Below are 26,702 nucleotides of genomic sequence, written 5' to 3'. Positions count from 1 at the left end.
TCCGGTATGAACTCCGGGACCACTTAACAGAATTTTTTTAACGGAATAACCAAAATAATAGATGTTGGAAAATCTCAGGAACCATTTCTATTGATTTTCAATCTCATGGACCAAAGTTATGTGTTATGCAAATCTCAGATACCACTTTGGCTAAAAAGCCTAAGATTTAGTAACATATAGCACTTTACCGTAGTGACACAATGGTAGAAAACAATCATGCCTATATATTCTAGTAAAGGTTCCCTCCACTAATTATTCTTTCTTCTAATAACTAGTAGTCTAACTTACTAACGTTATCGCTTTGCGATACAAAAAATAACAATTACTGTATTGATTCGATTAAAACGTCATTGCTCTTGATTTTACTAGCTAAGTAAAAAATAATTTGAGACAAATTAACCGAAAAATTATCATCGTTTCTCCCCAAATTGGCCAAAACAAAAAAAGAAGAATAAATACACCAAAGGGGAAAAGTATAATGTTGAATAACGTCAGTCTCTCTGGCCGCAAGTTTCAGCCACACTTAGCAGACCACGTAACCACGCCATTTCCCGCGCAAGTTAGCCGCCAACACCTCTCTGCCGCTAAAATACACCAGTACATCTTGTCACCACTTGCTTGCTCACCTCTGATTCTCTGCACAAAGCCTTCGTCCTAAAAAAATAATCACTTCTTTTTCTTCTTCTTTCTTTTAGCCATCGGAAGCGAAGTGAAATGAGATTATTTTTTCATTGAGAATGGCGTCTATTCAAATGTTGAAGTCCCCTCTCTCTTCAATCCCAGTTTCCCAGTCGAATTTTCCCGGAAAATCCAGCCGGGTTTTCTCGGAAAATCAGTCCAGGAAATGTTTAATCAGGTTGTCAGGATACAGGGGGTCTGGATATCTATTGAGAGATAGGAGGAGATTTGGGGTCTGCTGCAAAGCTCAAGAATCTGACAGCAAAAGCAATGGTGGGCTCTTCAAAATTCTTTTTCTGTTTTTTTTTTTTTCTTTTAAATTATTTTCTGGTTCTTATTTAGCATGTGAAGGTTGGGGTTTGTTGATATTTTGGGGAGTTGTTCTGATACAAGCGATATTCTACTTTAAGCTAATCTATAACCTGCGAGAAGGGAGATTCGAACTCGGTTGCATACAAAGGAGTTGTTTTGAAATATGGGTTTCTTTGTTTTGTATGAAGAAGTTTATATTGTCTATGTTTTTAATGTTTATAAGTGAAAAACTAATGGTCACTTTAATTTTACTTGGGAAAAGGTTGGTTAATTACTGGGTAGTTAAAACTGAGAAACTAATTCTGGTAAATTAAGCACAAAGATGGAATTTGTACGGTATTTCTGAGGAGATAACTACAACTTCAAGGGAATGGTTGCAAGTTGCATCTATATGTTCCTGAGTTTGAAGTGTATGTTTCAGGTGAAGAACCGCCTGAGTCGCTGTTTATGAAGGAATTAAGGAGGAGGGGTATGAATCCCACTTCTTTGCTTGAGGAAAGAGAGAGGACCGATTACGGAATGAACGATGAGATGAGGAATGAAGATAGAGGTTTCTCAGCTAGAAATGCGGTCTCAACCGAAATTGAGAAAAGCCTAGCAAATCAAAGGGAGCGGTCGATGCAATTGAACAGCGAAGGCCTCGAGGTTGAATCACTTTTATTTCGTTATTGGTTTTGTTTCTTGTAATTTTCTATGGAAATGGCTGTTTTAGGTGATTGTAAAATCAATCTAATGTGAAACTTTGGCACATCATATCTTACGTTTACAGTAACCGTTGGTATAATAGTTTTAAGAAATGGCAATTGGTTCTTGGTGTATTCATGAGATGAGCTGCGCCAAGTGTCAAAACTACGTATTTAGCTTCAGCACAATTCACCTCCCCTATTTACTGAAATGGTCTTGCTTTGTGCATGTGACAATAAACTTGCGAAAATTTTATGTGCATAACTTCTTCATCTGTTTTCAGGGGTTAATCCCTCGGGCCAGACTCTTGCTGACGATTGGAGGGTCGTTCTTCTTGGGGTTTTGGCCATTGATCCTCATAACTGTAGCACTCTTCTCTGCTCTCTACTTGGTAAACTCTCTTCCTTGGCCTTAAATTTGTTCATAATTTTAATCTTGCTTTCCATCCAGACATCTGAATGTGTATTATTACAAATGCCAATCCTTCACCCTTAGTAGGCAGTTTGCTTCGTTATTGTTAAATTTTTGTTAGTCTACCATTATTCCCTAAACCTAAGTTAGGATGTGAAGGAGCGTTTCCTTATCACCGAGGAGCTCAACTTGTAGAATTCAGTAGAGATGGCGATGACAGTTGTAAGGATTCGAACTTAGAATCTTCATTCTGATACTAAGTTAATGTTTTTGTAGTTTACCATTATTCTTAGGAGTTTAAGCTGTTAAGGTGTAGGAAAAAAATTATCGTCTGACATGTTATTCCCCTGTTTGGCACACGAAACACGTTGCTGACTGCTCTCATATAACATTAAGGTTTCTTGAAGGTAGATGCATGTTTGGTGAAATCATTACCTGTGTAGATAGGAACGCATATTTCAACTATGTATATAAATTGAACATATTCTATGGTGATAATACGGAAAAAAAAATTGGTTATGAAAGCGAATCCTGATCATCTTTTGAACTTTTGAGCGCATTATTATGGTTTTTGTTCTTTTTTCTGGAAGCATAAATTTCCCGAATTTCGTGCCACTTGTCATGTTTACGTGTCAGCGTGTGTGTGTGAGCAAGAGAGAAGTTAGTGTTTACATTGTATTAAGTGTAAGATATTGATCCTCCAATCTTCTTGGGCAGTACTTTGGATCAACTTTTGTCCATGACGGAAGCAGTTCTCAGATATCAGCACTCCAATACATTGATCCATACGAACTTCTGGAAGATGAAAGGATTTCTCAAATAGCACCGCGTGTAAAGTGAAGCGCAAGTCTTTCACATAACTTACAGACTCCAAATACAGGTTTCGGCCAACTAGTTTCTTGCCTCTTGTTTATTCTTTCTCTGTATAAATCTCAAACTTATAAATAACTTGGTTTTCTTTTTATTTCCGTCTCCAATCTCTATGATCGCATGCGATGCTGTTCTGGTTAATGCCCTTGAACAATGTCGCGTTCCATTTTTATGAACAATGGTTTTAATTTATAGTAATTTCCCACTTGAAGTTTCGTTATGAACAACGTATACAAAATAACCTAAATTTCTGTAAATTGGTGCTGTATGTGAATGCTTGTCATATGAAAGTAAGAAATCTATTTTGCACGAGCATTTCTTGGGAAAACCTCCGATAACAGTCACCGGATCGTTTCAAGCAGCCGTTAGCGTCAAACTCAGCCACACCGTCGCTCACTCTTCAGTTGGAACTTGAGTCATCTCTGTAAGCGAAGCGACTCGTGTTGAGGTCATTGGCATGGATGGGTATTCCATTGTTTGAACATTTTGGTCCTTTCTTTCATGTCGAATAAAAGGAACCCTCGTGGAACAAACAATTTTCCAGCAAACTTTGCACGACAGAAGTCCGACAATGGCACCAAAGGGAGAAGTTATTGTACGAAATAAACATTGGCAATAGCAAAATATCATATACTAATCCAACTCACATTGCAAAAGAAGTAGGCAAGCACAAAACATAGTTTTCAACAGAGCTGAAGCCATTACAACACAAGGTCTTATGGGCAAACCAACAAACGATAACACTCGGACTACAATAACAAACGGCAACACTCGGACTACAATAACAAACGGCAACACTCAGACTAGAACAATAACAAACAATAGAAACTTCAGTTTGAAACGTTTAGTACTCGTCTTCACCATCGTCCTCGCCTTCATCAGCCTCAGCACCAACTTCTTCATAATCCTTCTCGAGGGCAGCAAGATCCTCACGGGCTTCAGAGAACTCTCCTTCCTCCATACCCTCACCCACATACCAGTGCACAAAGGCACGCTTGGCATACATAAGGTCAAACTTGTGGTCAATTCGGGAGAACACCTCAGCAACACTGGTCGAGTTGGAGATCATGCACACGGCCCTCTGCACCTTGGCAAGGTCGCCTCCCGGGACAACAGTAGGTGGCTGGTAGTTGATACCGCACTTGAATCCAGTAGGGCACCAGTCCACAAACTGAATGGTACGCTTGGTCTTGATGGTCGCAACAGCAGCATTCACATCCTTGGGTACAACGTCACCACGGTACATCAGACAGCAGGCCATGTATTTGCCATGGCGGGGATCACACTTTGCCATCATGGATGAGGGCTCGAAGGCACTGTTGGTGATTTCAGCCACAGAGAGTTGTTCATGGTACGCCTTCTCTGCAGAGATGACTGGTGCATATGAGGAAAGCATAAAGTGGATTCTGGGGTATGGGACCAAGTTGGTCTGGAATTCAGTCACGTCGACATTAAGTGCACCATCGAACCTCAGAGAAGCAGTCAAAGAGGAAATGACCTGAAAACAAAACAGAAACATAATTTAGTAACAATCCACTCCGTACAAATCAATGTGATCTAAGTTCTGTCTTCAAAATTTTAAACCAGATAGTTCTGTACCTGAGACACGAGGCGGTTGAGGTTGGTGTAGGTTGGTCGCTCAATGTCAAGAGAGCGCCTGCAGATATCATAGATAGCCTCGTTGTCAAGGAGCACTGCAACATCGGTGTGTTCCAGGAGGGAGTGGGTTGAGAGGACACTGTTGTAGGGCTCAACCACAGATGTAGAAACCTGGGGAGATGGATACACAGTGAAACCAAGCTTCGACTTCTTTCCATAGTCAACAGAGAGACGCTCCAAAAGAAGGGACCCAAGACCAGAGCCAGTTCCTCCACCAACAGCATTGAAAACAAGGAACCCTTGAAGCCCAGTGCAGTTGTCAGCAAGTTTACGGATGCGGTCCAAGCAGAGATCAACAATCTCCTTGCCGATGGTGTAGTGACCACGGGCGAAGTTGTTGGCAGCATCTTCCTTGCCACTAATGAGTTGCTCAGGGTGGAAGAGCTGGCGGTAAGTTCCGGTCCTCACTTCATCAATGACAGTGGGCTCAAGATCAACAAACACAGCGCGAGGCACATGCTTTCCAGCTCCAGTTTCACTAAAGAAGGTGTTGAAGGCATCATCACCTCCACCGACGGTCTTGTCACTAGGCATTTGGCCATCAGGCTGTACAAGAACACAAAAAATTAGCAACTAATCCACATATCAAGTAAAAAAACACAAGAAAATTCCAAATTCCAAGAGTTACTATCTTTAAATGCTAATGAAACATCGACTCGTAACAAATTTTCAAAACAAGAACCACCAAAACAAAGCATTGTTAAAAGAATTAATCTATCCCATCCAAAAATGATCAGCAAGACACAAGAAGAAAAAAAGCTGACAATGTGAAAAGGATGGGGGTAGATTAATTTGAGGAACCTGTTCATCCCGATAGCACTCAAACCACTGCTAACGGGGCAGACGTAAAGTCCCAAATTACAAAGCCAAACGAGACAATATTTCAAAATCATAAATGGTAATCAATCCAGTCTGTTTTCAATAAAATAATTTTTTTTTAAACGGTGAAGAAAACGAAGAAACATAACAAAGACTTTAAATCTCAGACATCCAAGTAAGGATAAAAGCAGCATGAGCTGTCAAACCCGGCGACGGGCAAAAGCTCTTACGCGGCCACCGAGAGTGTTCTTGAGAAACAAGCCTTTGGATACGATTTCACCATCACATTACAATAAGAGCACAAAATATAGGAAATAACATAAAAAAACAATCTGAGGAACAAAATCGGTTCAATTAAAAGATAATTACAACTCGAACTCCGAATTTTTCAGAATATGCAATTTGTCTGTCAAAAACAACAGCACTGAATCATAGATCCAAGGAGAATCAAATGATTTGACAACACTAATAACATTAATTTCGCATACAAATCAAAATCAACATTTCTAGGTGCATCGATTCTCAAAAAGCACAGATCTGATTGGTAACTGAGTCAAATGCAGATAAAAACACAGATCCAATACAAATCACGAAGAATCGCAGCATAATAGTCACAGATCTATCAGAAACCAAACAAATCACAGATCGGAAATGCAAATCTGCATATGAACAAAACCGATAGATAAATGTAGAGAGAGAGGATACCTGGATGCCATGCTCAAGGCAGTAAAGCTCCCAGCAGGCATTGCCGACCTGGATACCAGCCTGACCGATGTGGATCGAAATGCACTCCCTCATCTTTGTCGATCGAAACCGCGAAACGAAACCGAAGAACGAGAGGCTGTAAACAAACAAGAAGAGCCGAAAGCGTTTATTAAGACGCCCTCTGTGAAACCCTCTGCTTTATGATGAGATCTGATGGGGGGATCTCGGGGAGGTATTTATAGGCGGAAATGCGAAGGAGGAGATGCGAAATTTAACCAGAGGTGGTTGGGGAGGGAACGGACGGCCAGGATTTAGTGGTGGGCTGTCTTTTATGTGGTGCTGGTCTGGCTTAACCACCTCTTCTAACCCCGGTTGGCTTTTCTATCCTACTTTTTGGATTTTTAAAGGCTTAAATGTGAAAATGATTTTTGAGTTTTACATGTTCCGTCGATTTAATTCTCGTATTTTCAATTTAGTCGATTTGGTCCTTATGTTTTAAACAATTAACCAATTTGGTCAATTTTATTAATGTAATATTTAATGTTTTATTTTAAATTATTAAAAACTCTAGTTATCTAAGAAATATGAAAAGTTCATCGTAACATTTGAAATAAAATAAAATAAAAATTTAGATTAAAAACTCAAGGTAACATCTCTAACCACGAATGTGGAGTGGGGAATAGAGATCCACAAGGGAGGAGAAGAGGTGCAAATCAATTCTACGAAGGTGGTGGAAGCAAAGATGACTCAAACTGGGGTTGTATAGGTTGGCGTAGGGGAGCAGAATAAGGAGAGCAACGTCGACGTATAGGATGAGTAGTTATGGAGCGATTCATGGTGGCTAGAGTGTTGCTTTGGATGGATTTGATGATGGTGGTGGCTAGGATTAGGAAAAAGTAAGAAGCGGGAGGGTTTCAATTGTTATCGTTGAATTTTTATTTTTTTATTTTTTTCTTAATTCTTTTATAGTTTGTATTTTATTTTCTTAATTTATTCTTTCTTTTATCAATTTGAAACATGTTTGTAAATTTTTTACGATAATTGGATGGAAAAGGAGCACATTGATTAATTGAGTCAAACATAGGGATTAAATTGGTCGGAAGTGTTAAACTCAGGGCCATTTTAACATTTACGTCTTTTTTAAAATTGATTTTTGACGACTGAATGGATTATATAACGTTGAAATTGGGCCGGATCTGACACACCCCGACCGGAATCAAGGCGTGATGGCCGTCACGTGAAGGTGACGTAACCAAAAGTGCGAGTGATGTAAGAAAATTGTGAATAAAGTAAAACTGAAACTAGAATTTAACTAACTAATAATGTGAGTGCGCAGTAGTGGTTACAACCCATAACTACAAATATTCAAAGCATAGCTAACATATGGGTAAAGCAGTCGAACGAGAGAAGTACATATTACACAACTGGAGATAAGTTTAAGTTCCTAAGTTAAGATGAGATATGTCAGAACCACCAGCTCTTCCTCGTATGCCACAGAGATAAATCAGCTAATTAAGACCTGGATGGGTGAAAAACAAAAGGGTGAGTGGGCACAAAAATAAATGTTTATAAAATCCATTTATTTTTCAATCATACTAACCCCTCATTGTAAAACAAGTATAGTTTGCAGAAAATGATACTACGTATAAGTATGAAAATCAAAAGCATGCCAAATGTAAGTCCAGAAGTATGCCACAATAGATATTCTCAACAACAGTATAGATATGATTATGTGCTATAATCTATACTAACATGTCAGTCGGAGTCACCTAATGTGACATGTACGACTGCACCTATCACTCATCCATCTATGTTAACACATTGAGTCGAAAATGCCTAGTGCAGTCTATACAACAAGCTAGGTTTGATAATAAAGCTATAGTACTACGATCACGTGAAGCTTGCACTAGGCGCAGTCACCATCGAGTCGAAACCACCTATTGTAGTCTGTACGACAAGCTAACACCTACTTGGATCCAAGGCGAGCGTGCAGTGCCGGGGGGTGAACATACACATGAAGTCTAGCCTGGCCTCGGGCTAAGCATTCACCTAGGGTGTAGCAATGATGAACAAATTATAGATATGCATGCCAATAAGTCTCAATCATTAAATCAAACACATAACCTTACCTGAACTTACCTGCACGTCCCACGCTCACCTTAGCATTTCAAATCATTCACAACAATCAAGTGCAAGTAAAATGCATATGGGTATGCCATGATATTGAGTAAAAACCCAAAACATAATATAGCATTTTGAAATATGAAAGTCATGGCATAACATGCATAATTCATTTAAAACGTTTACGGAAACTATAGCGTATATACGTAAATATATGAAAACAAAATGCCCACTCACTAGTAAGTCGTAGGATCGTAACCTCCTAGCCTTGCGTGCCCATGTACGTCCTTGGGGTAAGTCTCCCCTATATGTGAAATTACTAAATAAATTAGGTTAATAACACATAGATGGAAACTTAAATAAAACCCCCATAGTTTGCTCAAACCTAGGGTTTAAATATACGAAATGATCTACTCGACGTCATGGACCTACAAAATTTTCAGAATAATTTTTGGACACTGGACATGCCCTCACGAGCCTGCCAAGGCATGCCCACATGCGCCGGCCACGAGCAGCACGTGCGGTCCGTGTGACTAACAGCACCAGGAATATTCTGTTGAAACCTTAACAGAAGTTAATCGTGTTACCTAACACTGTTAGAATATTCCGTCAACTTTGACAGAATATTCCTTGTCTTCTCCGGTGAGCCTCGTCGTCCGCCGCCATCTGGTTTCACCGGAAAGTGGAAAAACTCGCCAGTTTCTAGGAAATTTTCAAACCTTTATATCTTGCTCAATTCGCAACCATTTTTCATGAAATTTTTATGGATTTGAAGCTTATGAAGAGTAGAACAACGTTATACCTTCCAAAAGTCCAAAAGTTGATGGAAAATGGCCTGAAAATAGCTCGAACGTCTCGACCAAAAAGTTAACTCCTTGAACGTGCTTGTTTCAATGTCAACACTTCACCAAAACTAGTCTAGGGACTTTAAGGAGTTACGTGAATGCTTCCACGACCTTCAAAACTTGGTAACTTGGCCGCGATCACGTCGATACAAAAACCATCGAGTCGGAGCTTCCTAGTCAATGGGTCAAAACTCGTCAAATTGAAAAACAGTTGGTATGGTTGTGATTGTGAGGTCAAGAGGATCACGATGGTGGTATTTTCAAGGTTGATCTGTGAAGATTGGTAAAGGTCCTTATTCTTGCAGAGAGAAGAGAGTGAAAGAGGCTTACGGGGAGAGAGAGAAGAGAGAGAGAGAGAGATTGAGTGGTTTCTGGTTGGGTAGAAAGAGAGTGGGAGAGGATCTGATTGGTTAGGGAAATTAGGAAAAAGGATTGGTTGTGAGTGAAAGCGGGGGCACGGGTCCAATTTAAAAAGAACAAAGGATAGGCTTTTACAGATTTCCCACAATAAAAGCAAAACAGAAAATCTATCCGAAATAGTGTTTCTAACATTGATAAAATTAGCATACACCCATAAAAGCGTATGTAGTTTAATTACGATAGTGAGAAAATAATTTAAAGCTGAAATCACGTCCATGTCACTTTGATAACAAAAACAGAAATGACAATTCACATACTTAGGTAGAAATTACATAGAAAATTAGGAAATGGTCGTCACATGATCAATGACTGCCAGGGCCCATGAATTTTCAAAGGTAAAATCCCCTGAATTCTTTTGTTTTTTTTTTTCTTGATTTATTGTTTTTATTTTAATTTATAAATGAATTTAACTATGAGAATTGGCATGGTTAATTATCTCTATATTCGAGGTCTTATATCGAATTTCTCATATTCCAGCAATTGCTTATGTAAAAGAAATATTGGGGCAAAACTTTGGCATATATCACTGGAAAATGATTTGTGTACGTTTTTCTACTTCTACGTGCTTGTGCTTCTGTTTATTTTGTTCATAGTAAAAAAAAAAGGAATGCGTACAGAAAAAAAAAATGAGTGTGCATAAATCACTTTTATATCATTTCTATTGAAAATCACCGATACTTAAAATGATCACATACAGTTTTATGAGTTGATATCATCACTAGCAATTAGAAAAAAAATCAGTCAAATATAAATGTACAAAATTTTTAGAAATTGGCCCAAATAGAAAGATTTCAAATTGGAAAAACTTAAAAGGACTTTGCTGGTATAGAAACTTTATGAGCATATCCAATGAGAGATCCTTAGGGTCTTCACCACCACTCTTGAGAACTCTTTTAGAAGCTTCAAGGGGGTCTTCAAGTCCCTAAAAGAACATTGTCTTCAATGGGAGGTCAGTAGAATTCTTAAATGTAATGCTGGTGGAGGTTCTGTTGTAGATAATACTTGTGCTCTTGTTGAACCGCTTAAGAAGAGGAATATTCAAGGCTTTGGTCATCTGAAACTGAGAAAGCGCAGACTTCTAGCAAGAATTTATGGGATTCAGAAAGCTTTGTGTCGTGACCCTAATTTATTTCTTTCTAAATTGGAGGATGAGTTAATTTCTGAATATAATGAAGTTCTGAGTGAGGAGGCTATATTTTGGTATCAAAAGTCTCGATTGAGGTGGCTTCAAGAAGGTGATCGTAGTACAAAGCTTTTTCATCTCACTACTGTTGTAAGCAGAAGAAGAAATAGCATTGAGGAGCTTATTAACAACCAAGGTGCTTGGATATCGGAGTCTTCTGATCTGAAAAGGTTGGCTGTGGAGTAGTTTCAAACTATTTTTTTGCATGGGCATAAGTCTAAGCAAATGGAATCTCTTCCTAACGTTTTGCCTGATATGCATGATGCTGACCTTGAAGCTCTTAAAAGCCTCTTTAATATTGGAGGCCTTAAAGCTCTAAGTATTGATGGTTTTCCTGCTTGCTTTTATCAAGGTCAGTGGAATATATGCGCTAATGATATTTTTGAAATTGTATGGAAGGTTGTTCACTTAAGGAGATTGCTTGCTGGGCTAAACAGTTTCTGATAACATTGGTACCTAAAATTGATAATCCTCAAAAGATGTTGAATTTTAGGCCTATCAGTCTTTATTGCACTGCACTCTTTATAAAGTGATCTTTAAAATCATTGTTGCTAGAATTAGACCTCTCTTACCTCATCTGATTAGTCCTAATCAGGCTAGTTTTGTCTCATTTCTGACAAGATTGTGTTGTCTCAGATTTTTTAAGTAATGGTTGGTGGGGATCTTGAGAAGCTCAGAGACGTGTTGCTAGAGGATATGGTTCAAAAAGTCATGTGTCAGCCTGATGGTACTACTGGTGCAAGTATGGATAAAATTATTTGGAGAGGTGTTTCTAATGGAGCTTTGAATGTTAAGTCAGCTTATAATCTGGTCTTTGATGGAGAGGATTTGCCTGACTCTTGCTGAGATTTTACTAAAAGCTTTTCTTTGGTTGATGAGTAAAGGGAGATTGCTTTCTAACAAGCAGCGAGTTAGAAGACATTTAACTTCTAATTCTTCTTGTAATACTTGTTGCGGAACAATTGGATTCATTGCTCTAATACTCAAGGCAACTGAGGAATGCCCAAAATCTTTATTTTAAGGCTTGGTTGCTGGCAAATCTTAAAGTGAGTTCAAAGGGGGTGCTTGGTGTAATCTTTTCCCTTTTACTTGTTGGTGTATTTGGAAAGGGAGAAACATGCAGATTTTTATGTCAATTTTTTCATGGTTATGCATCCAAAAGCGATCATTGTGAGAGATGTGGCTTTTGTAAAGTCTTCCGTTGAACCTGTCAAGAGACAAATTTCACTTTCTTGGGGATGATCCTGATGTATGTTGGTGCAAGCTAAACGTGGATGGATCTAGAAGGACAAATTCCACTCGAATTGGGGTTGGTGGCGTACTGAAAGATCATAATGGCGACCGGTTAAGAGGCTTTGCTGTAAATTTGGGACAAGGGCAGGTTTGTGATGCTGGATTATGGAGTTTATACTTTGGTTTACAACTTGCTTTTGATAAGGATGCTACTGATCTTCGAAATGGACTCCTAGCCTATTGTTATGTTGTTAAAGCGAACCCAAGTTGATAATTTCCTTCCTCTGGACACATTTATGCATAGCTGCAGATTAATGATGAGACGATGAAGGAGGTGTGAGTCGAGACACATTTATAAAGAGAAGAATATTGTGGCGGATCAGTTGGCTAATTGGAGTTTAATATAGATATTTGCATTCTTTATTTGATGGGTCTCCCATTTGGATTAGACCAGCTCTCATAAATGATGCCGTTGAAGTCCCTCCAACTCATTTTGCTGTTGTTTTGTAGTTTTCTCTTTGGTTATACTCCCCGTTCTTCACTAAAAAAATAAAAAAAAGTAAAATAAAAAAAACCTAGAGAGGACACATTACCCTCCACTTGTGGGTCAGACCGAGATTTTTAAATTCAACTTTTTTAGATGCCAACTTTGATATTAAATTTATTACGGTTGGTTTATTACGTGGTTTGTAAATATATCATATTATTATAAAAAATACCCTAAACTTTCTTATCGTCATGGTGACCACCTGTATTTACGATGACTCCCCTCCTTTTACAAGCCAGTTTTGTATGTTCAAGCTCTATCAACGAGCTCATATTAATTTGTTGCATAATTCATTATTTGGTTGTAGCCACTGCTTAAAATATCAATATGCCAATTTATTGAAATGTATCGATATCAGTTGACTTTGACAGAAACTATGAAAATTTGCAATGAAGTGAGTATATCAACTCATTCAGATTTAATTGAAATTAGAGAAAAATTTCTCAGGAAAATTAAAAAAAAAATTCAAAAGTTCAAAATCTGTAATGGTTCCTGCAAAATTTTTGTACTGAATGAGTAAACATCATCGGTATTCATTGATTACCACCCACAAGAAACTACTTTTGCTCCTCCTCAAGCCCCAAGCCAGCTCCTGCATTTGTTCACCTTCGAGTTCCGCTACGCTGCCAAACGATACATAAGCAACTGAACCTTTCGGCCTCTCGTGCCATCTTCGAGTCGCTTGTTCAAGTAGTTGGACAGCATAGCTGGTCCAACGGTCCTCAATCGGCAAAGCTAGTTCAAATTTAGTCCTATTTCGCATTGCAAATCAAGTAGGCAAAAACAAAACATAGTTTTCAACAGAGCTGCAGCCATTAAAACACAAGGTCTTCTGGGCAAACCAACAAATGATGACACACAAGACTAGAAAAATGACAACCCATAGAAACTTCAATTCAAGACGCTCAGTACTCGTCTTCTCCATCATCCTCGCCTTCAGCGGACTCGGCACCAACTTCTTCATAATCCTTCTCAAGGGCAGCAAGGTCCTCACGGGCTTCAGAGAACTCTCCTTCCTCCATACCCTCACCCACATACCAGTGCACAAAGGCACGCTTGGCATACATGAGATCAAACTTGTGGTCAATTCTAGAGAACACCTCAGCAACACTGGTCGAGTTAGAGATCATGCACACAGCCCTCTGCACCTTGGCAAGGTCGCCTCCTGGGACGACAGTAGGTGGCTGGTAGTTGATGCCGCACTTGAATCCAGTAGGGCACCAGTCCACGAACTGAATGGTACGCTTGGTCTTGATGGTGGCTACAGCAGCATTCACATCCTTGGGTACAACGTCACCACGGTACATCAGACAGCAGGCCATATATTTGCCGTGGCGGGGGTCACACTTTGCCATCATGGATGAGGGCTCGAAGGCACTGTTGGTGATTTCAGCCACAGAGAGTTGTTCATGGTACGCCTTCTCCGCAGAGATGACTGGTGCATATGAGGAAAGCATAAAGTGGATTCTGGGGTATGGGACCAAGTTGGTCTGGAATTCAGTCACGTCCACATTAAGGGCACCATCAAACCTCAGAGAAGCAGTCAAAGAGGAAATGACCTGAAAACAAAACAGAAATGAAATTTAGTAACAATCCACTTTGTACAAATCAATGTGATCTGAATTCTGTCTTCGAACTTTTAAACCAGATAGTTGTGTACCTGAGACACAAGGCGGTTGAGGTTGGTGTAGGTGGGTCGCTCAATGTCAAGAGAGCGCCTGCAGATATCATAGATAGCCTCGTTGTCAAGGAGAACTGCAACATCGGTGTGTTCCAGGAGGGAGTGGGTTGAGAGGACACTGTTGTAGGGCTCAACCACAGATGTAGAAACCTGTGGAGATGGATACACAGTGAAACCAAGCTTTGACTTCTTTCCATAGTCAACAGAGAGACGCTCCAAAAGAAGGGACCCAAGACCAGAGCCGGTTCCTCCACCAACAGCGTTGAAAACAAGGAACCCTTGAAGCCCAGTACAGTTGTCAGCAAGTTTACGGATGCGGTCTAAGCAGAGATCAACAATCTCCTTGCCAATGGTGTAATGACCACGGGCAAAGTTGTTGGCAGCATCTTCTTTGCCACTAATAAGTTGCTCAGGGTGGAAGAGCTGGCGGTAAGTTCCAGTCCTCACTTCATCAATAACAGTGGGCTCAAGATCAACAAAAACAGCGCGAGGCACATGCTTGCCAGCTCCAGTTTCACTGAAGAAGGTGTTGAAGGCATCATCACCTCCACCAATGGTCTTGTCACTAGGCATTTGGCCATCAGGCTGTAAAAGAAGACAGAAAATTAACAAACAGCTCAATAACAAATTCAAAGCATTCACATCGACTCGTAACAAATTTTCAAAACAAAGCGCAGTTAAAAGAATTAACCTATTCCATCCAAAAATGATCAGCAAGACACAAGAAGAAAAAAAGCTGACAAAGTGAATAGGATGGACGTAGATTAATTTGAGGGACCTGTTCATCCCAATAGCACTCAAACCACTGCTAACGGGCAGACGTAAAGTCCCAATTACAAAACCAAATGAGACAATATTTCAAAACAATAAGTGGCAATCAATCCATTGACGATTTCACCATCACATTTCAATAAAAGCACAAAGTACTGAAAATAACATCAAACATAACAAAATCGGTTGAATTAAAAAATAATTACTACTCAAACTCCGAATTTTCAGAATATGCAATTTTTCGGTCAATAACAACAGCACTGAATCATAAATCCAAGGAAAATCAAATGATTTGACAACACCAATAACATTAATTTTCGCATACAAATCAAAATTAACATTTCTAGGTGTCTCCGATGGTCAGAAAACACCAATCTGATCGATAACTGAGTCAAATGCTGATAACATCACAAATAATCAGAGCGCAATAGTCACAGATCTATCCGAAACCGAACAAATCACAAATCGAAAATGCAAATGTGCATGCGAACAAAATCGATAGATAAATGTAGAGCGAGAGCGAGAGAAAGAGAGGATACCTGAATGCCATGCTCAAGACAGTAAAGCTCCCAACAGGCATTGCCGACCTGGATACCAGCCTGACCGATGTGGATCGAAATGCACTCCCTCATCTTTGCCGATCGAAACCGCGAAACGAAACCGAAGAAAGAGAGGCTCTCACAAACAAGAAGAAGAGTCGAAAGCGTTTATTAAGACGCCTTCTGAAACCCCCTCTGTTTTCTGACGATATCTGATGGGGGGATTTGCGGGAGGTATTTATACGTGGAAATGCGAAGGAGCAGATGGGGGAGATAAGAAATTTAACCAGAGGTGGGGTAAGGGTTGCTTACGATTGGGGAGGGAACCGACGGCCATGATTGAGTGGTTGGCTGTCTTTGGTGTGGTGCTAGTCTGGCTTAACCACCCTCTTTTAACCGCGGTTGGCTTTTCAATCTTATTGTTTTTTTTTTTTTTTTTTTTTTTTTTTGTTAAACAAATGATATTATTTGAGGCAAAACTAAAATTGAGTTCTTATGCTTTCATCTAAATAAAACTGCCCGATTTACAGTTCGACTCATACGTATTTGGTTACTAATTGAAGCTTGTGGGTCACAAATAGTAAGAGAATATGTGAAGAAAAAAAAGTATTACACGAGAATAAAAAAATATATGAACTTGGAAAACCTTTGTGCGGCAGCATAAATGTCCTTGCCCATAAAACTTGCCCAATTTTATGCGCAAAACTAAAGCAATCCCGGGACCCCAAATCCAACCACCGCATACAAGTTTGTGTCACTGACAACTATGGATTACCTTTACCTTTGGGATTGTAAATAGGGAACTTAATGAAAAGTTTATGATACTGTTCATTTTAACGAAAAATCATATTTTTACACTAAAAAATCAATTTTGGTACTGATACACCTCGACCGAAATCAAGGCGTGCTGGCCGTCAGACATGTACTATTCATTTTACCTTTTATTTTGTCCTTATCGTTAAAACTTAAAGTTTTCAAACTCTTATCATTAGTTTTCCTTTGTAATTATGAGTGGCATATATCATTGGAAAACAATTTCGGTAAATTTTTCTACTTCTTTCATATTTATTTTTGTTCATAGTAAAAAATAAAAAAGAATACGTAGAGAGAGAGAAAAAAAAAAGGTTTCATAAGCTTCTAAAACTACATACTAAAATTTCATATCGATCTGATGGTCGGATTTCTGCCAATCGTAAACTTAGATGGTGTTCCACAACGCAACTACGTTAAACGGTGGAATTTTGCTAAATGGATGCCAAAAACGGAATCAAGGCATTGAAATTGGCCAAGAACAACATTTTAGATTTTTCGGCATCGGGCCGCCGCCACGCACCGCAATCAGCCGGCAACTCACCGTTGTGTGCCACCATATGCGTGGCCTGGGCTCGTTGGAATATTCCTTTTGTGGACGGAATTTTGTTAAAATTAACGAAATATTTGAGGAGTATACCTGACTGATTTTCTGGAGAATTTTCAAATCATCATATCTTTTTCATTTTTCAACCAAATTCGACGATCCAAATATGAAATTTCATCTACACACACATGAGGAATCGATTTATACCTGTTTGAAGTCTAAAAGATGGCTGGAATATGTTTGATATTGATGAGAAACTCTCCGCCCGTTTTAAACGTCATTGTTCCTCGATTTTTCTTCGGTGTTTCTCGAAACAAAACCCATGGCTAGGTTCGAAGGGATGTGAGGAATAAGAATATGGTGATTTGATGGTTGTTAATTAGCTGAAAATTTTGAAGATGACGGTGGCATGTAATTGGCAAGGTGACCGGCAAGATAGTGAGGGCACATTTACTAATCCGTAATCAAAATAGAGGGAATTGAATTGAGGAGGAATTAGAATTAGATTCTTATATAAGCTGTCTACTAAACTGACACACCCCGACCCAGAAGTCCACTTAGACCCTGAATCGAGCTGTGTTGGCCGATACCTGGAAGGTGACGAAGCCATAAAATGTGATAGAGTGTAGAACAATGTGAATAATTTGAACCTAAAAATTTTTAATACCAGAGTGCGTTGAGAGCGGGAGCGAACCCATTTCACGCACGATGTCAGAGCATAAGTAAGGTACAGGAGTATGGGTAAGAATCATACCCTCAGAAATATCCATCAATACTAAGATTCGCCACATATCCTTGTCGATACAAACTCAGCAGCTAAAACCTGGAGGGCACCAAACAGAGAGTGTGAGTAAACAATAAAACCAAGCTTCCTAAAGTTATTACCTCTCTAAAAGTAATGCCCCTAAATGTAAAACCCGTATCGTTTTCCATAAGACAATACAACATATATACATATGTCCAAACCATACTCAGAAATGGCCAGAACCACGGTTTGCCATCAACTCCACCATGCAATAATAAGTAGGCCAAATGAACTTAATCAATACAAAATGATATATCAGTCGGAGTCATCTAATATGACATGTACAACTTATCCATATCTCATCAATCATGGCTAACATATAAGTCAGAGTCACTTATAATGACCTGTACGACTTATTCATATCTCATCAATCATGGCTAGCATATAAGTCGGAGTCACCTATAGTGACCTGCACGACTTATTCATATCTCATCAATCATGGCTAGCATATAAGTCGGAGTCACTTATAGTGACTTGTACGACTTATTCATATCTCATTAATCATGGCTAGCATATAAGTCGGAGTCACCTAATATGACATGTACAACTTATTCATATCTCATCAATCATGTCTAGCATATAAGTCGGAGTCACCTATAGTGACCTGTACGACTTATTCATATCTCATCAATCATGGCTAGCCAATAGCTCAATAAGTATACCTGCACACGAGTCGGAACCACCTCAAATGGTCTGTACGACAAGACTGGGTGTAAATAAATACGCTTAAGTGCTACGATCACGTGAAGATCGTGCGAATAATCGTGGGTCACTTACGAGTGGGAACCACCTAAAGTGGTCTGTACGACAGGACTGTGCACCTACCTTGGATCCAAGGTGAGCGTAAGGTGCGGGAGGTAAAGATCACGTGAAGGACTGTGCCCTGGCCACGAGCAGGAGCACTAACACCGGGGTGCAGGTTTATGAGCTATATTATATCTCAACACAATCATACTCACTAACATCAATGTGTACTCACCTGAGGCTTACCTGGGCGTCCGCGGCGTCATATAGCACTTCAAAGCATTCACAATAGTCAGGTCCAGGTAATATCCATATGAATATGCCATGATGCAATCTAAACCCAAACATTTCATGATATTCCCAAAATATATATAATACGGCGTAACATGTACAATCAATAACACCCTACTCCCAAACTATTTACTTTTGAGAGTAATCATTAGTGATAAGCCCAATAAGACCCTAGTTACATTAACTATCATACTTACCTTTCCTTACTTCAATTTCTTGATTCTTCACGCATTGATTTATGAACAACATTTAATCACCAAATCATAAAGCTAAATCTTACAATTCCCACCAATGTCCCTCACATTGCTCAATTCACTAAACAAGGCTATTGTCTCAATTATTTAATCTCATTTATTATATGGCTGCATCTAACGTCTTGTTAGACTGCCTACGTACCCTAAACAGGGATCAAGCCATTCGTAGTTCGAAATGATTAATTGTAGGTAACAAGCATAGATCACTATAGAAGTGCTTGTGGAACTATCAATTATATGCCTATGAAAGAAAAAGGCCCACTCACCTAGAGTCCACGCTATGATTATCTTGCACGCGCATCGAGACATCACGATCTATCGTCGCCTGTGACCAATTATCAAATCACGTCTCAAAGTTTTTACCGATAGAATATATAATTTACATAAAACATATCCTCAAGGACCTTCAGGAATAATTTGAGACCCATTGACCAAAAGTCAACCATCGATCAAAGATCGACGGTAGGGTCTACAACCCTGTATAGCTCGATTTGGAAGATCCGCATATCAGATTTCCAATCTGCAACTCCCAACGATCCACAATATGTTTCTAGAATAACATATTAAAATTTCATTACGATCCAACGGTTGGATCTCCGCCATTTGCCCAAAACCAAGTGGACGTGAACATTTATTTTACTAACTTACAAATTCAATTCGGGAAGATCCGTACATTAGATTCCTGATCCATAAATTCCTATGATCTTTAAATATTACGTATTATAATGTATTCAAATTTGGTGACGATCCAACGGTCGGATCATCGATTCACATTTTCATCAAGCAACGTATCGTAACGAATTTAGGTTCCAACGATCAACCTATATCATTCAAATAACAAAACTGAATTCAAGACATTCGACATAGCCTAAAAATAGCATTGGCGGCCCACTGGCCACGCGCCGCGGCGGGTGGCGGTTGGCCGCCCCGACTCGCCAGAAAATCCAACTATTTCCAAAAATTCTCAAACTTCACAGAAATGAATATCTCAGTGAGTGGAGCAACTTTCATACCTGCCACAAAGTCCAAAAGTGGACGGAAGATGGTCAATTTTGCCCACAAAGCCGGTGGGTGCCTAAAACTTCCCGACGTCGATTCGTCATCTACGGTGGTCCAACGGGGTCAAGGTTGGTTGGGTTTTGCTCCTGGGATGGTGGGCTATAAAGCCCAAGTGGTGGCATCGGCCATCGCTTTGCCGATTTGCCGGAAAATCGAAAAGGGTGGCCGGAGCACTATTGATTTTCGTCAACTTTCGTGGCCTCAAACCGCCACATACCATGGTTAATCAAGGTGGTTCTTGGGTGGGTTTTGTAGAGGGGAATGAGAGCTTCAAGATGGTGGTGGTGGCATCGAAAAACTCCACCGAAGTTGGCCGGAATCGGCCTTGGAAAATGGCAACTTGTGATGGGTGTTGGTGGACAGGAAAGCCACTTCCCTTCTTTTTTTTTTTCTTTTTTTTTTTTTCCTCATTTCTGATTTGGGTTCACCCCACAAAGTGGGGATTTAATTTAATTAACACTAAACCTTGAATAACCAATTTCGAACGTCCGTAACTATACCGTTATAATCCGGACTCGCAAACGGCTTTCGCCTATACGTTCGTACCAACGAGTACTACGAGGATATGCTAAAAGAATAAGTCCCACATCTCTCAAGTCGATGGTCAACGGAAGTCAAAGTCCTTACCTCTAGGGCAATTTCGTAAATTCATGCTTTTAAAATAAAATAAAAACGTAAAATTTGGAACGGGTTGTCACATAAACTGTCAGGAATTAGAATAGAAATAATGAGGATTCCATACAAGATGTTTACCAAACACTCCAGAATCAATATTAAAGCTAGTTTAATTACTAAACTGAATTACTAAACTGCCCATGTCCTAAAGAAATTCATTTATGGGCTAGTTAGTAAATTTAAATTTTCAAAACAATATAAACGTAGGCTTAATTTTATATATAATTTTTTTTAACTAAATAAATGAGTTGGTAAATAAATAAATAAACAAATAAGATAAAGTATAGAAAGAAAGAAAGAAAGAAAAAAAAAATCCAGAAATGAGAACAAACAATTACATATTTTTCCATCATGAATAGGTGGCCGCGGTGCTGGGCATTTGTAGGAGTTATAAGGGTGGCCGCGGTGGTCAGCGAAAGGGTAGGAGTGTCTCTGGGCTGGCGTGGTGTAGGCTGTCAGGGTAATGAAGGGTAATCTTGGGGTTTAAAAATTCAAGTGAGGGTGTAATTGGCATAAGGTTTCCATTCTGGATTCTCCACATCCTCAGAAATTGGATTACCATTTATATCTACGGAGGGTTTTTTTTTTTTTTTTTTTTTTTTTTTTTTTTTTGTCATAGCTGTATCTAGGGAGTTGAATTCCTCCAAAATGAGGAATCCAATTCCAAAATTTATATGGGTCCCACCACATTTTTTTATTCCCTATTATTTAGTAAACACAAGAATACTTTGAAATTGGAATTAAGTTCCTATTTTTTATTCCGATTATGGTTACGTAAACATGCCCTAAAGGAGACCGAGAGAAAGAGAAACGGAAAAGAAGAGAGTAGAGGTTTCCAAAGAAATGGGGACCTGTCCTTGGGTACCACGTGGTATACACACTAACGCCACGTGTGTGGATGCAAATTTTTGCCTTCTTCTTCTTGGACAAAATTGCACCTACAAAACAATTAACACTTTAGGTTGGCCAAGAACCTCACGCGCTCACGATGAATTTGGGGGGGGGGGTCTTTGGCCGAAGAACCTCTGATGCCAAAGTTAGAATTTAGAGAGAAAAGTGTCTGGAGAGTTTTTGGGAGTTTTGGAAGAGTGTGGAACTAGTCTTTCAAAGAAAATGGAGTCCTATTTATAGAGCATGGCTAGCCCTTGGATGTTTTTTGGGGTGTAATGGTGATTAATTTGGTGATTAATGGATTAATTAGGAATTAATCCATTAACTAGCCTAATTAATTTAATTTATATGTAAGGTTTTAAAGGTTATGGAATGATTTCCTAGTAGAGGATATGGAGTAAAAATGGATGAGATAAATTTGAACTTGTTACCTATTTTGGGCACTGCTCACGTGTAGGAAACCCGGAGTGTCTCGAGGGTAATTTTGTGCTCTTCATCTAAAAATTCACGTATCGCTTCTTGATTATTCTTGGCTCCACAACATGTGCTAAATAAATGATAAATGACCAAAAATACCCTTGGTGATCAAGTTTCGCAGACTCTTCATTATAAATCCAAATTACATTCCACTTGCGCTCACGCATTCGTATCGACACGTACTATCCAAATATGTCAAGAAATGAGGAAAATATGAAAGGATCAAGTACGATCACGTAGAATTCTGCGTAACCCAACATGGCCTTTTCATACTTTTATAAATTTCGAAAAAAAAAAATTTACGCCATTTAAATGCGTTGTAACAATTATGAGATATGAAATACAAAATTTAAATAGTGAAATCTGAGGACAAGATTTCACATCACCCAACTCAAAAAGACATAGGCTCCACCCCGTTGAGAGTTTGTACAATGACCCTATACTTGAGGATTTTTTAGTACTTCAGGACTCCATTTTTGGGCATTAGAAGATGCTTAACCATGTATAATGTTTCTACAATGGTAGGGACAATTTTAGAGACAACACTGGAGATGCTCTTAGCAAATGATTGATTTAGGCAAATATATATATATATATATATATATATATATATATATATATATATATAAATGGGGCGGAACTAACAACAGTAGGCGGCAAAGCCGTCCATAGAATTTAAAGTGCGGAAGTAAAACATATAAAAACAGAGTAGCATATCAAAATAATGAATTAAATGTAATGATGCAGATATATTTTGAAAATAAGTTTTATTGAAAACTTACTGCAATGCAGATTACAAACAGATGTTGCCTAATGGCAGATGAAACAAGTGAACAAGGTGGAGCTCGTAGGCATCCTGAATAATATATGTATTACAAGTGTTTGGAATATAATCTCTGTCCTTTGTGGATAGGCAGAGAGATATGTTGCTGAACTGAGTTGTTCTTGAGTTAAAAATTTATCTCCTTCTTCTGAAGATGAGTTCCTCTTTTATAGAGGGAGGAAAATGATTGAAGAATGCCATTTTGATCCGGGAATCCCGCTGGCAAGAGAAGAAAGCTGGCAAAGCTGGCTGACTGATGATCCTCTACTGTGGAGTCACGTTGTTACTTTTACAAAAGCTGAATGAATAGTGAAGATGCTTTGATTCTTTTACAAAAGTTAAATGAATAGTGACCTTTTTGTTTTTCACTATTGAAGAATAATGCCTTGTCTTTTGAGGAAGAGATGATAGCAGCTACTGCTGATGATGTTGTTGGGCTGACACAATCACATGGGCAAATAATGCAGTTCAATAATCAAACGGATCTTGAGCATCTTGAAGGTCCACTTGATCAGCCCAATTGGCGGGAAGCTGAGACCCTGCATCAGAAGCGTCAGAGTCCGAGTCGGAACCTTTCTTTTTCTGTAGCCTTGCTGCTTCAGCCATGAGCTGTTGAGCCAAGTCCAGAAGCTGGGAGGACTTATCAGAATTCTCCTTTTTTTTTGAGCTGGAGGACTTAGAAGGTTTTCCTTTGAGGGAAGATGACGGACTAATGTCTGATAGGGATTGAATTGGCTCCTGGGTTTTTAGCAACTTAGGAAATTGCTGATGAACTGGCAAAGCTTGTGAGGACGAAGTTGAAACTTTGATTGGCAGTGCCTGAGAAGATGCCTGGGGAAATTCCACTTTTACAAGATCAATAATTTTTTGGTGGTTGAATTTATCCCACCATTTTACCCATCGGGTTCTGTAAATACCACCAGTGTCCACTTCAAAGTTCCATTTGAGAATCCATGGGATCTTGTACTTGGCCATGAGCAGTGAAAAAATAGTAATTCTGTTGTCGAAACGACTTCTGTCAAAACTGGGCTGGAAGTTGTTTGTGAGTACATGACGAAGGTCATCTGGAATGATAGAAGAGCTTGGGCCATGAGAAGCCCACCAATCTGGAAACCATGCAGGAAACCGCAATCTGAAATTCTTATCAAAGGTTATGAACCATGAATGACTAAAGTCTTCTGTCTGGTGGAGAAAAATGTTGGTCCATGCTTGGATATAATCATAGTAATTGTAATGATTGTTTGGGATGAGAACATGCTGAGTATGAAGGGGTTTTGTGTGATAAAGGGGAATTCCCCATTCGAGTTCAGTAAGGAATTTTCCAATATGGAGTGAATGATACAATATTTTGTTTTGGTGAGTGGTACTGTAAATTGGCTTAATAGCAATGCTTTCTGTTTCTGAAAGGATAGCCTGGTAATATTTTAGGCTTTTATAGGATTTAGTTGGTAAGAAATGAAAATTTGGTGGAAGGAGTAATTTGGCAATGCGCTATGGGGGTTGGTTTTTGTCAATGTGAAGAGGGATGCTAAAAAGCTTTTTTGAATTGGGATTTTGGACATATGGAGATGTTTTAGCATAGCTAGGTGTTTTAGGTTGTGAAGGTGCTGGAGAACGAACTGAAGAATAGGGATCATAAGGGGTGGCTAAGGCCGTTTGGTAATTTGGTCGGATATTTCCTACTATTGATCCTAAGGGAGTAAATCTGTTTGTAATGGTGAGGGCCGATGAAGAGTCGAGAATAGACTCTTGTTTTACTGGTGCTGGGGTTTGGGTAAGGGTGGCTGGGAGCCTTCATTGCTGAGTAGGATTAGTACCCATTCTTCCCCTGCAAAAATTCTCTGGTTAGAAAATCTGGTATGCAATTCTGGCTGCCTTTAATGTATTCAATTTCAAAATCAAAAATACTTAATATGGCTTGCCAGCGTGCAAAAATTTGTTTTGATGCAATGTTTTGAACATCTTTTTGTAAAACATGTTTTGCAGATTTGCAATCAACACGAACTAAAAATTTTTGATTTAATAAATCATCTTGGAATTTGCTAATGCATAATACAATTGATAAAATCTCTTTTTTAATAGTACTATAGTTGCTTTGAACCGGATTCCAAATTCCTGAATGGAAACGAACAATTTGTTCAGGAGATTCGGAAGAAGTTTTCTGTTTGAGGATACCTCCATAACCGATATCGGATGCGTCGGTTTCAACTATTTTGAGAGAGTCGGGAGTTGGAATGCCAAGGCAGGGCAAAGTCTTGACATGATTTTTTATCTGTTTAACAATGGAAGTATGATTTTGAAACCATGATGGAGGATTCTCCTTGAGACGATCAAACAAAGGTTTACATTGTTGACGAAGATGAGGATAAAATTCTGAAACATAATTGAGAGATCCAAGGAATCTTTGAAGCTGGGTTTTATCAATAATTTGATCTGGAAATTTATCAGCAAACTGGATGACTCGATCAATTGGTTGGATGGTAGACCTGTAAATATGGTAACCTAAAAATCTAACTTTGGTTTGAAATAACTTAATCTTAGATGCCGAGACGACTAACCCATTAGACCTAATGATCCTAACAAATGCATGCAAATGCTTCCAATGCTCATCTATTGATTTTGAGAAAATTAATACATTATCAATATAAACAATCGAAAAATGGCTGTATTGATTAAAAATCTCATTCATGATATTTTGAAATTCACTTGGTGCGTTTTTCAAGCCGAAGGGCATTACATTCCACTCATAGTGTCCGAAAGGAGTTACAAAAGCAGTTTTGTATTTATCAAATTTATGAATTTGAATTTGCCAAAAGCCTAATTTCATATCAAATTTAGAAAAAACAGTTGCCTGAGAAAGTCTCTTTATCAAGTCTCTTTTGTTAGGAATTGGATATCGGATCCATTCTAAAACATCATTCAAAGGTTTGTAGTTAATAACTAATCGTGGAACGCCGTGTTCTAATTCTGCATTTTTCTGGACATAAAAAGCAGAACAAGACCATGGAGATTTGCTTTTACGGATAATTCATTTTTCTAAAAGTTGATTAATTTCAGTTTTACAAAACTCTAAAACTTCTTGATTCATTTGAATCGGTCGTGTTTTTGTGGGGATTTTTGACTCAATAAAATCTTTAACATAAGGTAGTTTAACAATATGTTGTTTTCTGTGCCAAAAAACATTTGGAAGATCGGAACAAATTTCTTTAATAAGCTTATCGGAAAACTGGCGAATAGAATCTAATAAAGATTTGTTTGTTAATTGTTCTTCAATTCTTTTATGAAGAATTTCTTCCTGTAAAAAAGCAATTTGTTGGGATTTTGCAGTAATCTGGTTGAGAGTTTTTGAAACACTATCTTCTTGAAGTTGTTTTAACTTTTTAAGATCTGTTTCCATGCAAAATTCAAAAGTAATTTTTTAGCCAAAAACCTTGGTAGAAATACAGTTATGATGAACTTTGAAAGGATAAATTAATGCAATGAAAGGGAGTCCCAAAATGACTGGATCAGAAATATTCTTGATCAAAACAAATGGAGTTTTAAAATAAATATTTTGTTGACAAACATGGGCTTTGGGAATTTCATATTTTAACTTCATTGGGGATTGATTTGCTGCGCTAAGTACTTCGGTAGACTTGTGATAATACTTAGTAGGTATTAACCCCTCTTGAATACAATTCAAATCTGCGCCTGAATCAATCAAAGCAATGGTTTCTAAATGAAAATCGTCAATTATTATCTTGATTTTAGAATACCATTTTCTAATTCTAATTTTGTCTAAAAGACTTAAAACAAGTTCTTTTGAAGAAGAAGATTTGGCTGAGTGAGCGTCGGAATCGGAATTTGAG

The 26,702-nt window shown here is 38.6% G+C and overlaps 3 protein-coding genes, 1 long non-coding RNA gene and 2 other non-coding genes across 10 annotated transcripts; 1 reads left to right on the top strand and 5 right to left on the bottom strand.

Moving 5' to 3' along the window:
- Positions 1-483: 483 nt before the first annotated feature.
- LOC137729285 (uncharacterized) lies at positions 484-3,170 on the top strand. Its single transcript, XM_068468163.2, has 4 exons — positions 484-951; positions 1,412-1,635; positions 1,958-2,065; positions 2,803-3,170. The coding sequence occupies exons 1-4, from the start codon at positions 738-740 to the stop codon at positions 2,923-2,925; spliced, it is 669 nt and encodes a 222-aa protein (XP_068324264.1). The 5' UTR covers positions 484-737; the 3' UTR covers positions 2,926-3,170.
- A 394-nt stretch (positions 3,171-3,564) lies between these two features.
- Positions 3,565-6,507, bottom strand: LOC137729284 (tubulin alpha chain). Its single transcript, XM_068468160.2, has 3 exons — positions 6,139-6,507; positions 4,555-5,160; positions 3,565-4,453 (listed from the first exon to the last, which is right to left on the bottom strand). Exons 1-3 carry the CDS (start codon positions 6,229-6,231, stop codon positions 3,800-3,802), a joined length of 1,353 nt encoding a protein of 450 aa, XP_068324261.1. The 5' UTR covers positions 6,232-6,507; the 3' UTR covers positions 3,565-3,799.
- On the bottom strand, positions 5,327-5,434 carry LOC148693597 (small nucleolar RNA snoR99). The gene has a single exon (XR_015952810.1). It is a non-coding gene; the product is annotated as a small nucleolar RNA snoR99 (small nucleolar RNA).
- Positions 6,508-7,423: 916 nt separating the features above from the next.
- Positions 7,424-9,680, bottom strand: LOC137730064 (uncharacterized). Of its 5 annotated transcripts, XR_011068081.2 has the most exons (3): positions 9,062-9,633; positions 8,497-8,563; positions 7,424-7,657 (listed from the first exon to the last, which is right to left on the bottom strand). It is a non-coding gene; the product is annotated as an uncharacterized LOC137730064 (long non-coding RNA). The 5 variants fall into 5 exon arrangements; XR_015952590.1 differs by having other exon boundaries at positions 7,424-8,578; positions 8,847-9,680; XR_015952591.1 differs by having other exon boundaries at positions 7,424-8,563; positions 8,847-9,680.
- A 3,543-nt stretch (positions 9,681-13,223) lies between these two features.
- On the bottom strand, positions 13,224-15,842 carry LOC137728800 (tubulin alpha chain). The gene is made up of 3 exons (XM_068467570.2): positions 15,479-15,842; positions 14,148-14,753; positions 13,224-14,046 (listed from the first exon to the last, which is right to left on the bottom strand). Exons 1-3 carry the CDS (start codon positions 15,569-15,571, stop codon positions 13,393-13,395), a joined length of 1,353 nt encoding a protein of 450 aa, XP_068323671.1. The 5' UTR covers positions 15,572-15,842; the 3' UTR covers positions 13,224-13,392.
- LOC137730393 (small nucleolar RNA snoR99) lies at positions 14,858-14,965 on the bottom strand. Its single transcript, XR_011068153.1, has one exon. It is a non-coding gene; the product is annotated as a small nucleolar RNA snoR99 (small nucleolar RNA).
- Positions 15,843-26,702: the final 10,860 nt, after the last annotated feature.

The sequence above is a fragment of the Pyrus communis genome, chromosome 10, assembly GCF_041283825.1.
Source record: "Pyrus communis isolate YQ-2024b chromosome 10, ASM4128382v1, whole genome shotgun sequence".
NCBI classification, from domain to species: domain Eukaryota; kingdom Viridiplantae; phylum Streptophyta; class Magnoliopsida; order Rosales; family Rosaceae; genus Pyrus; species Pyrus communis.
The sequence above is the reverse complement of the archived record's forward strand: the minus strand, read 5'-3'. Positions and strand labels throughout refer to the sequence as shown.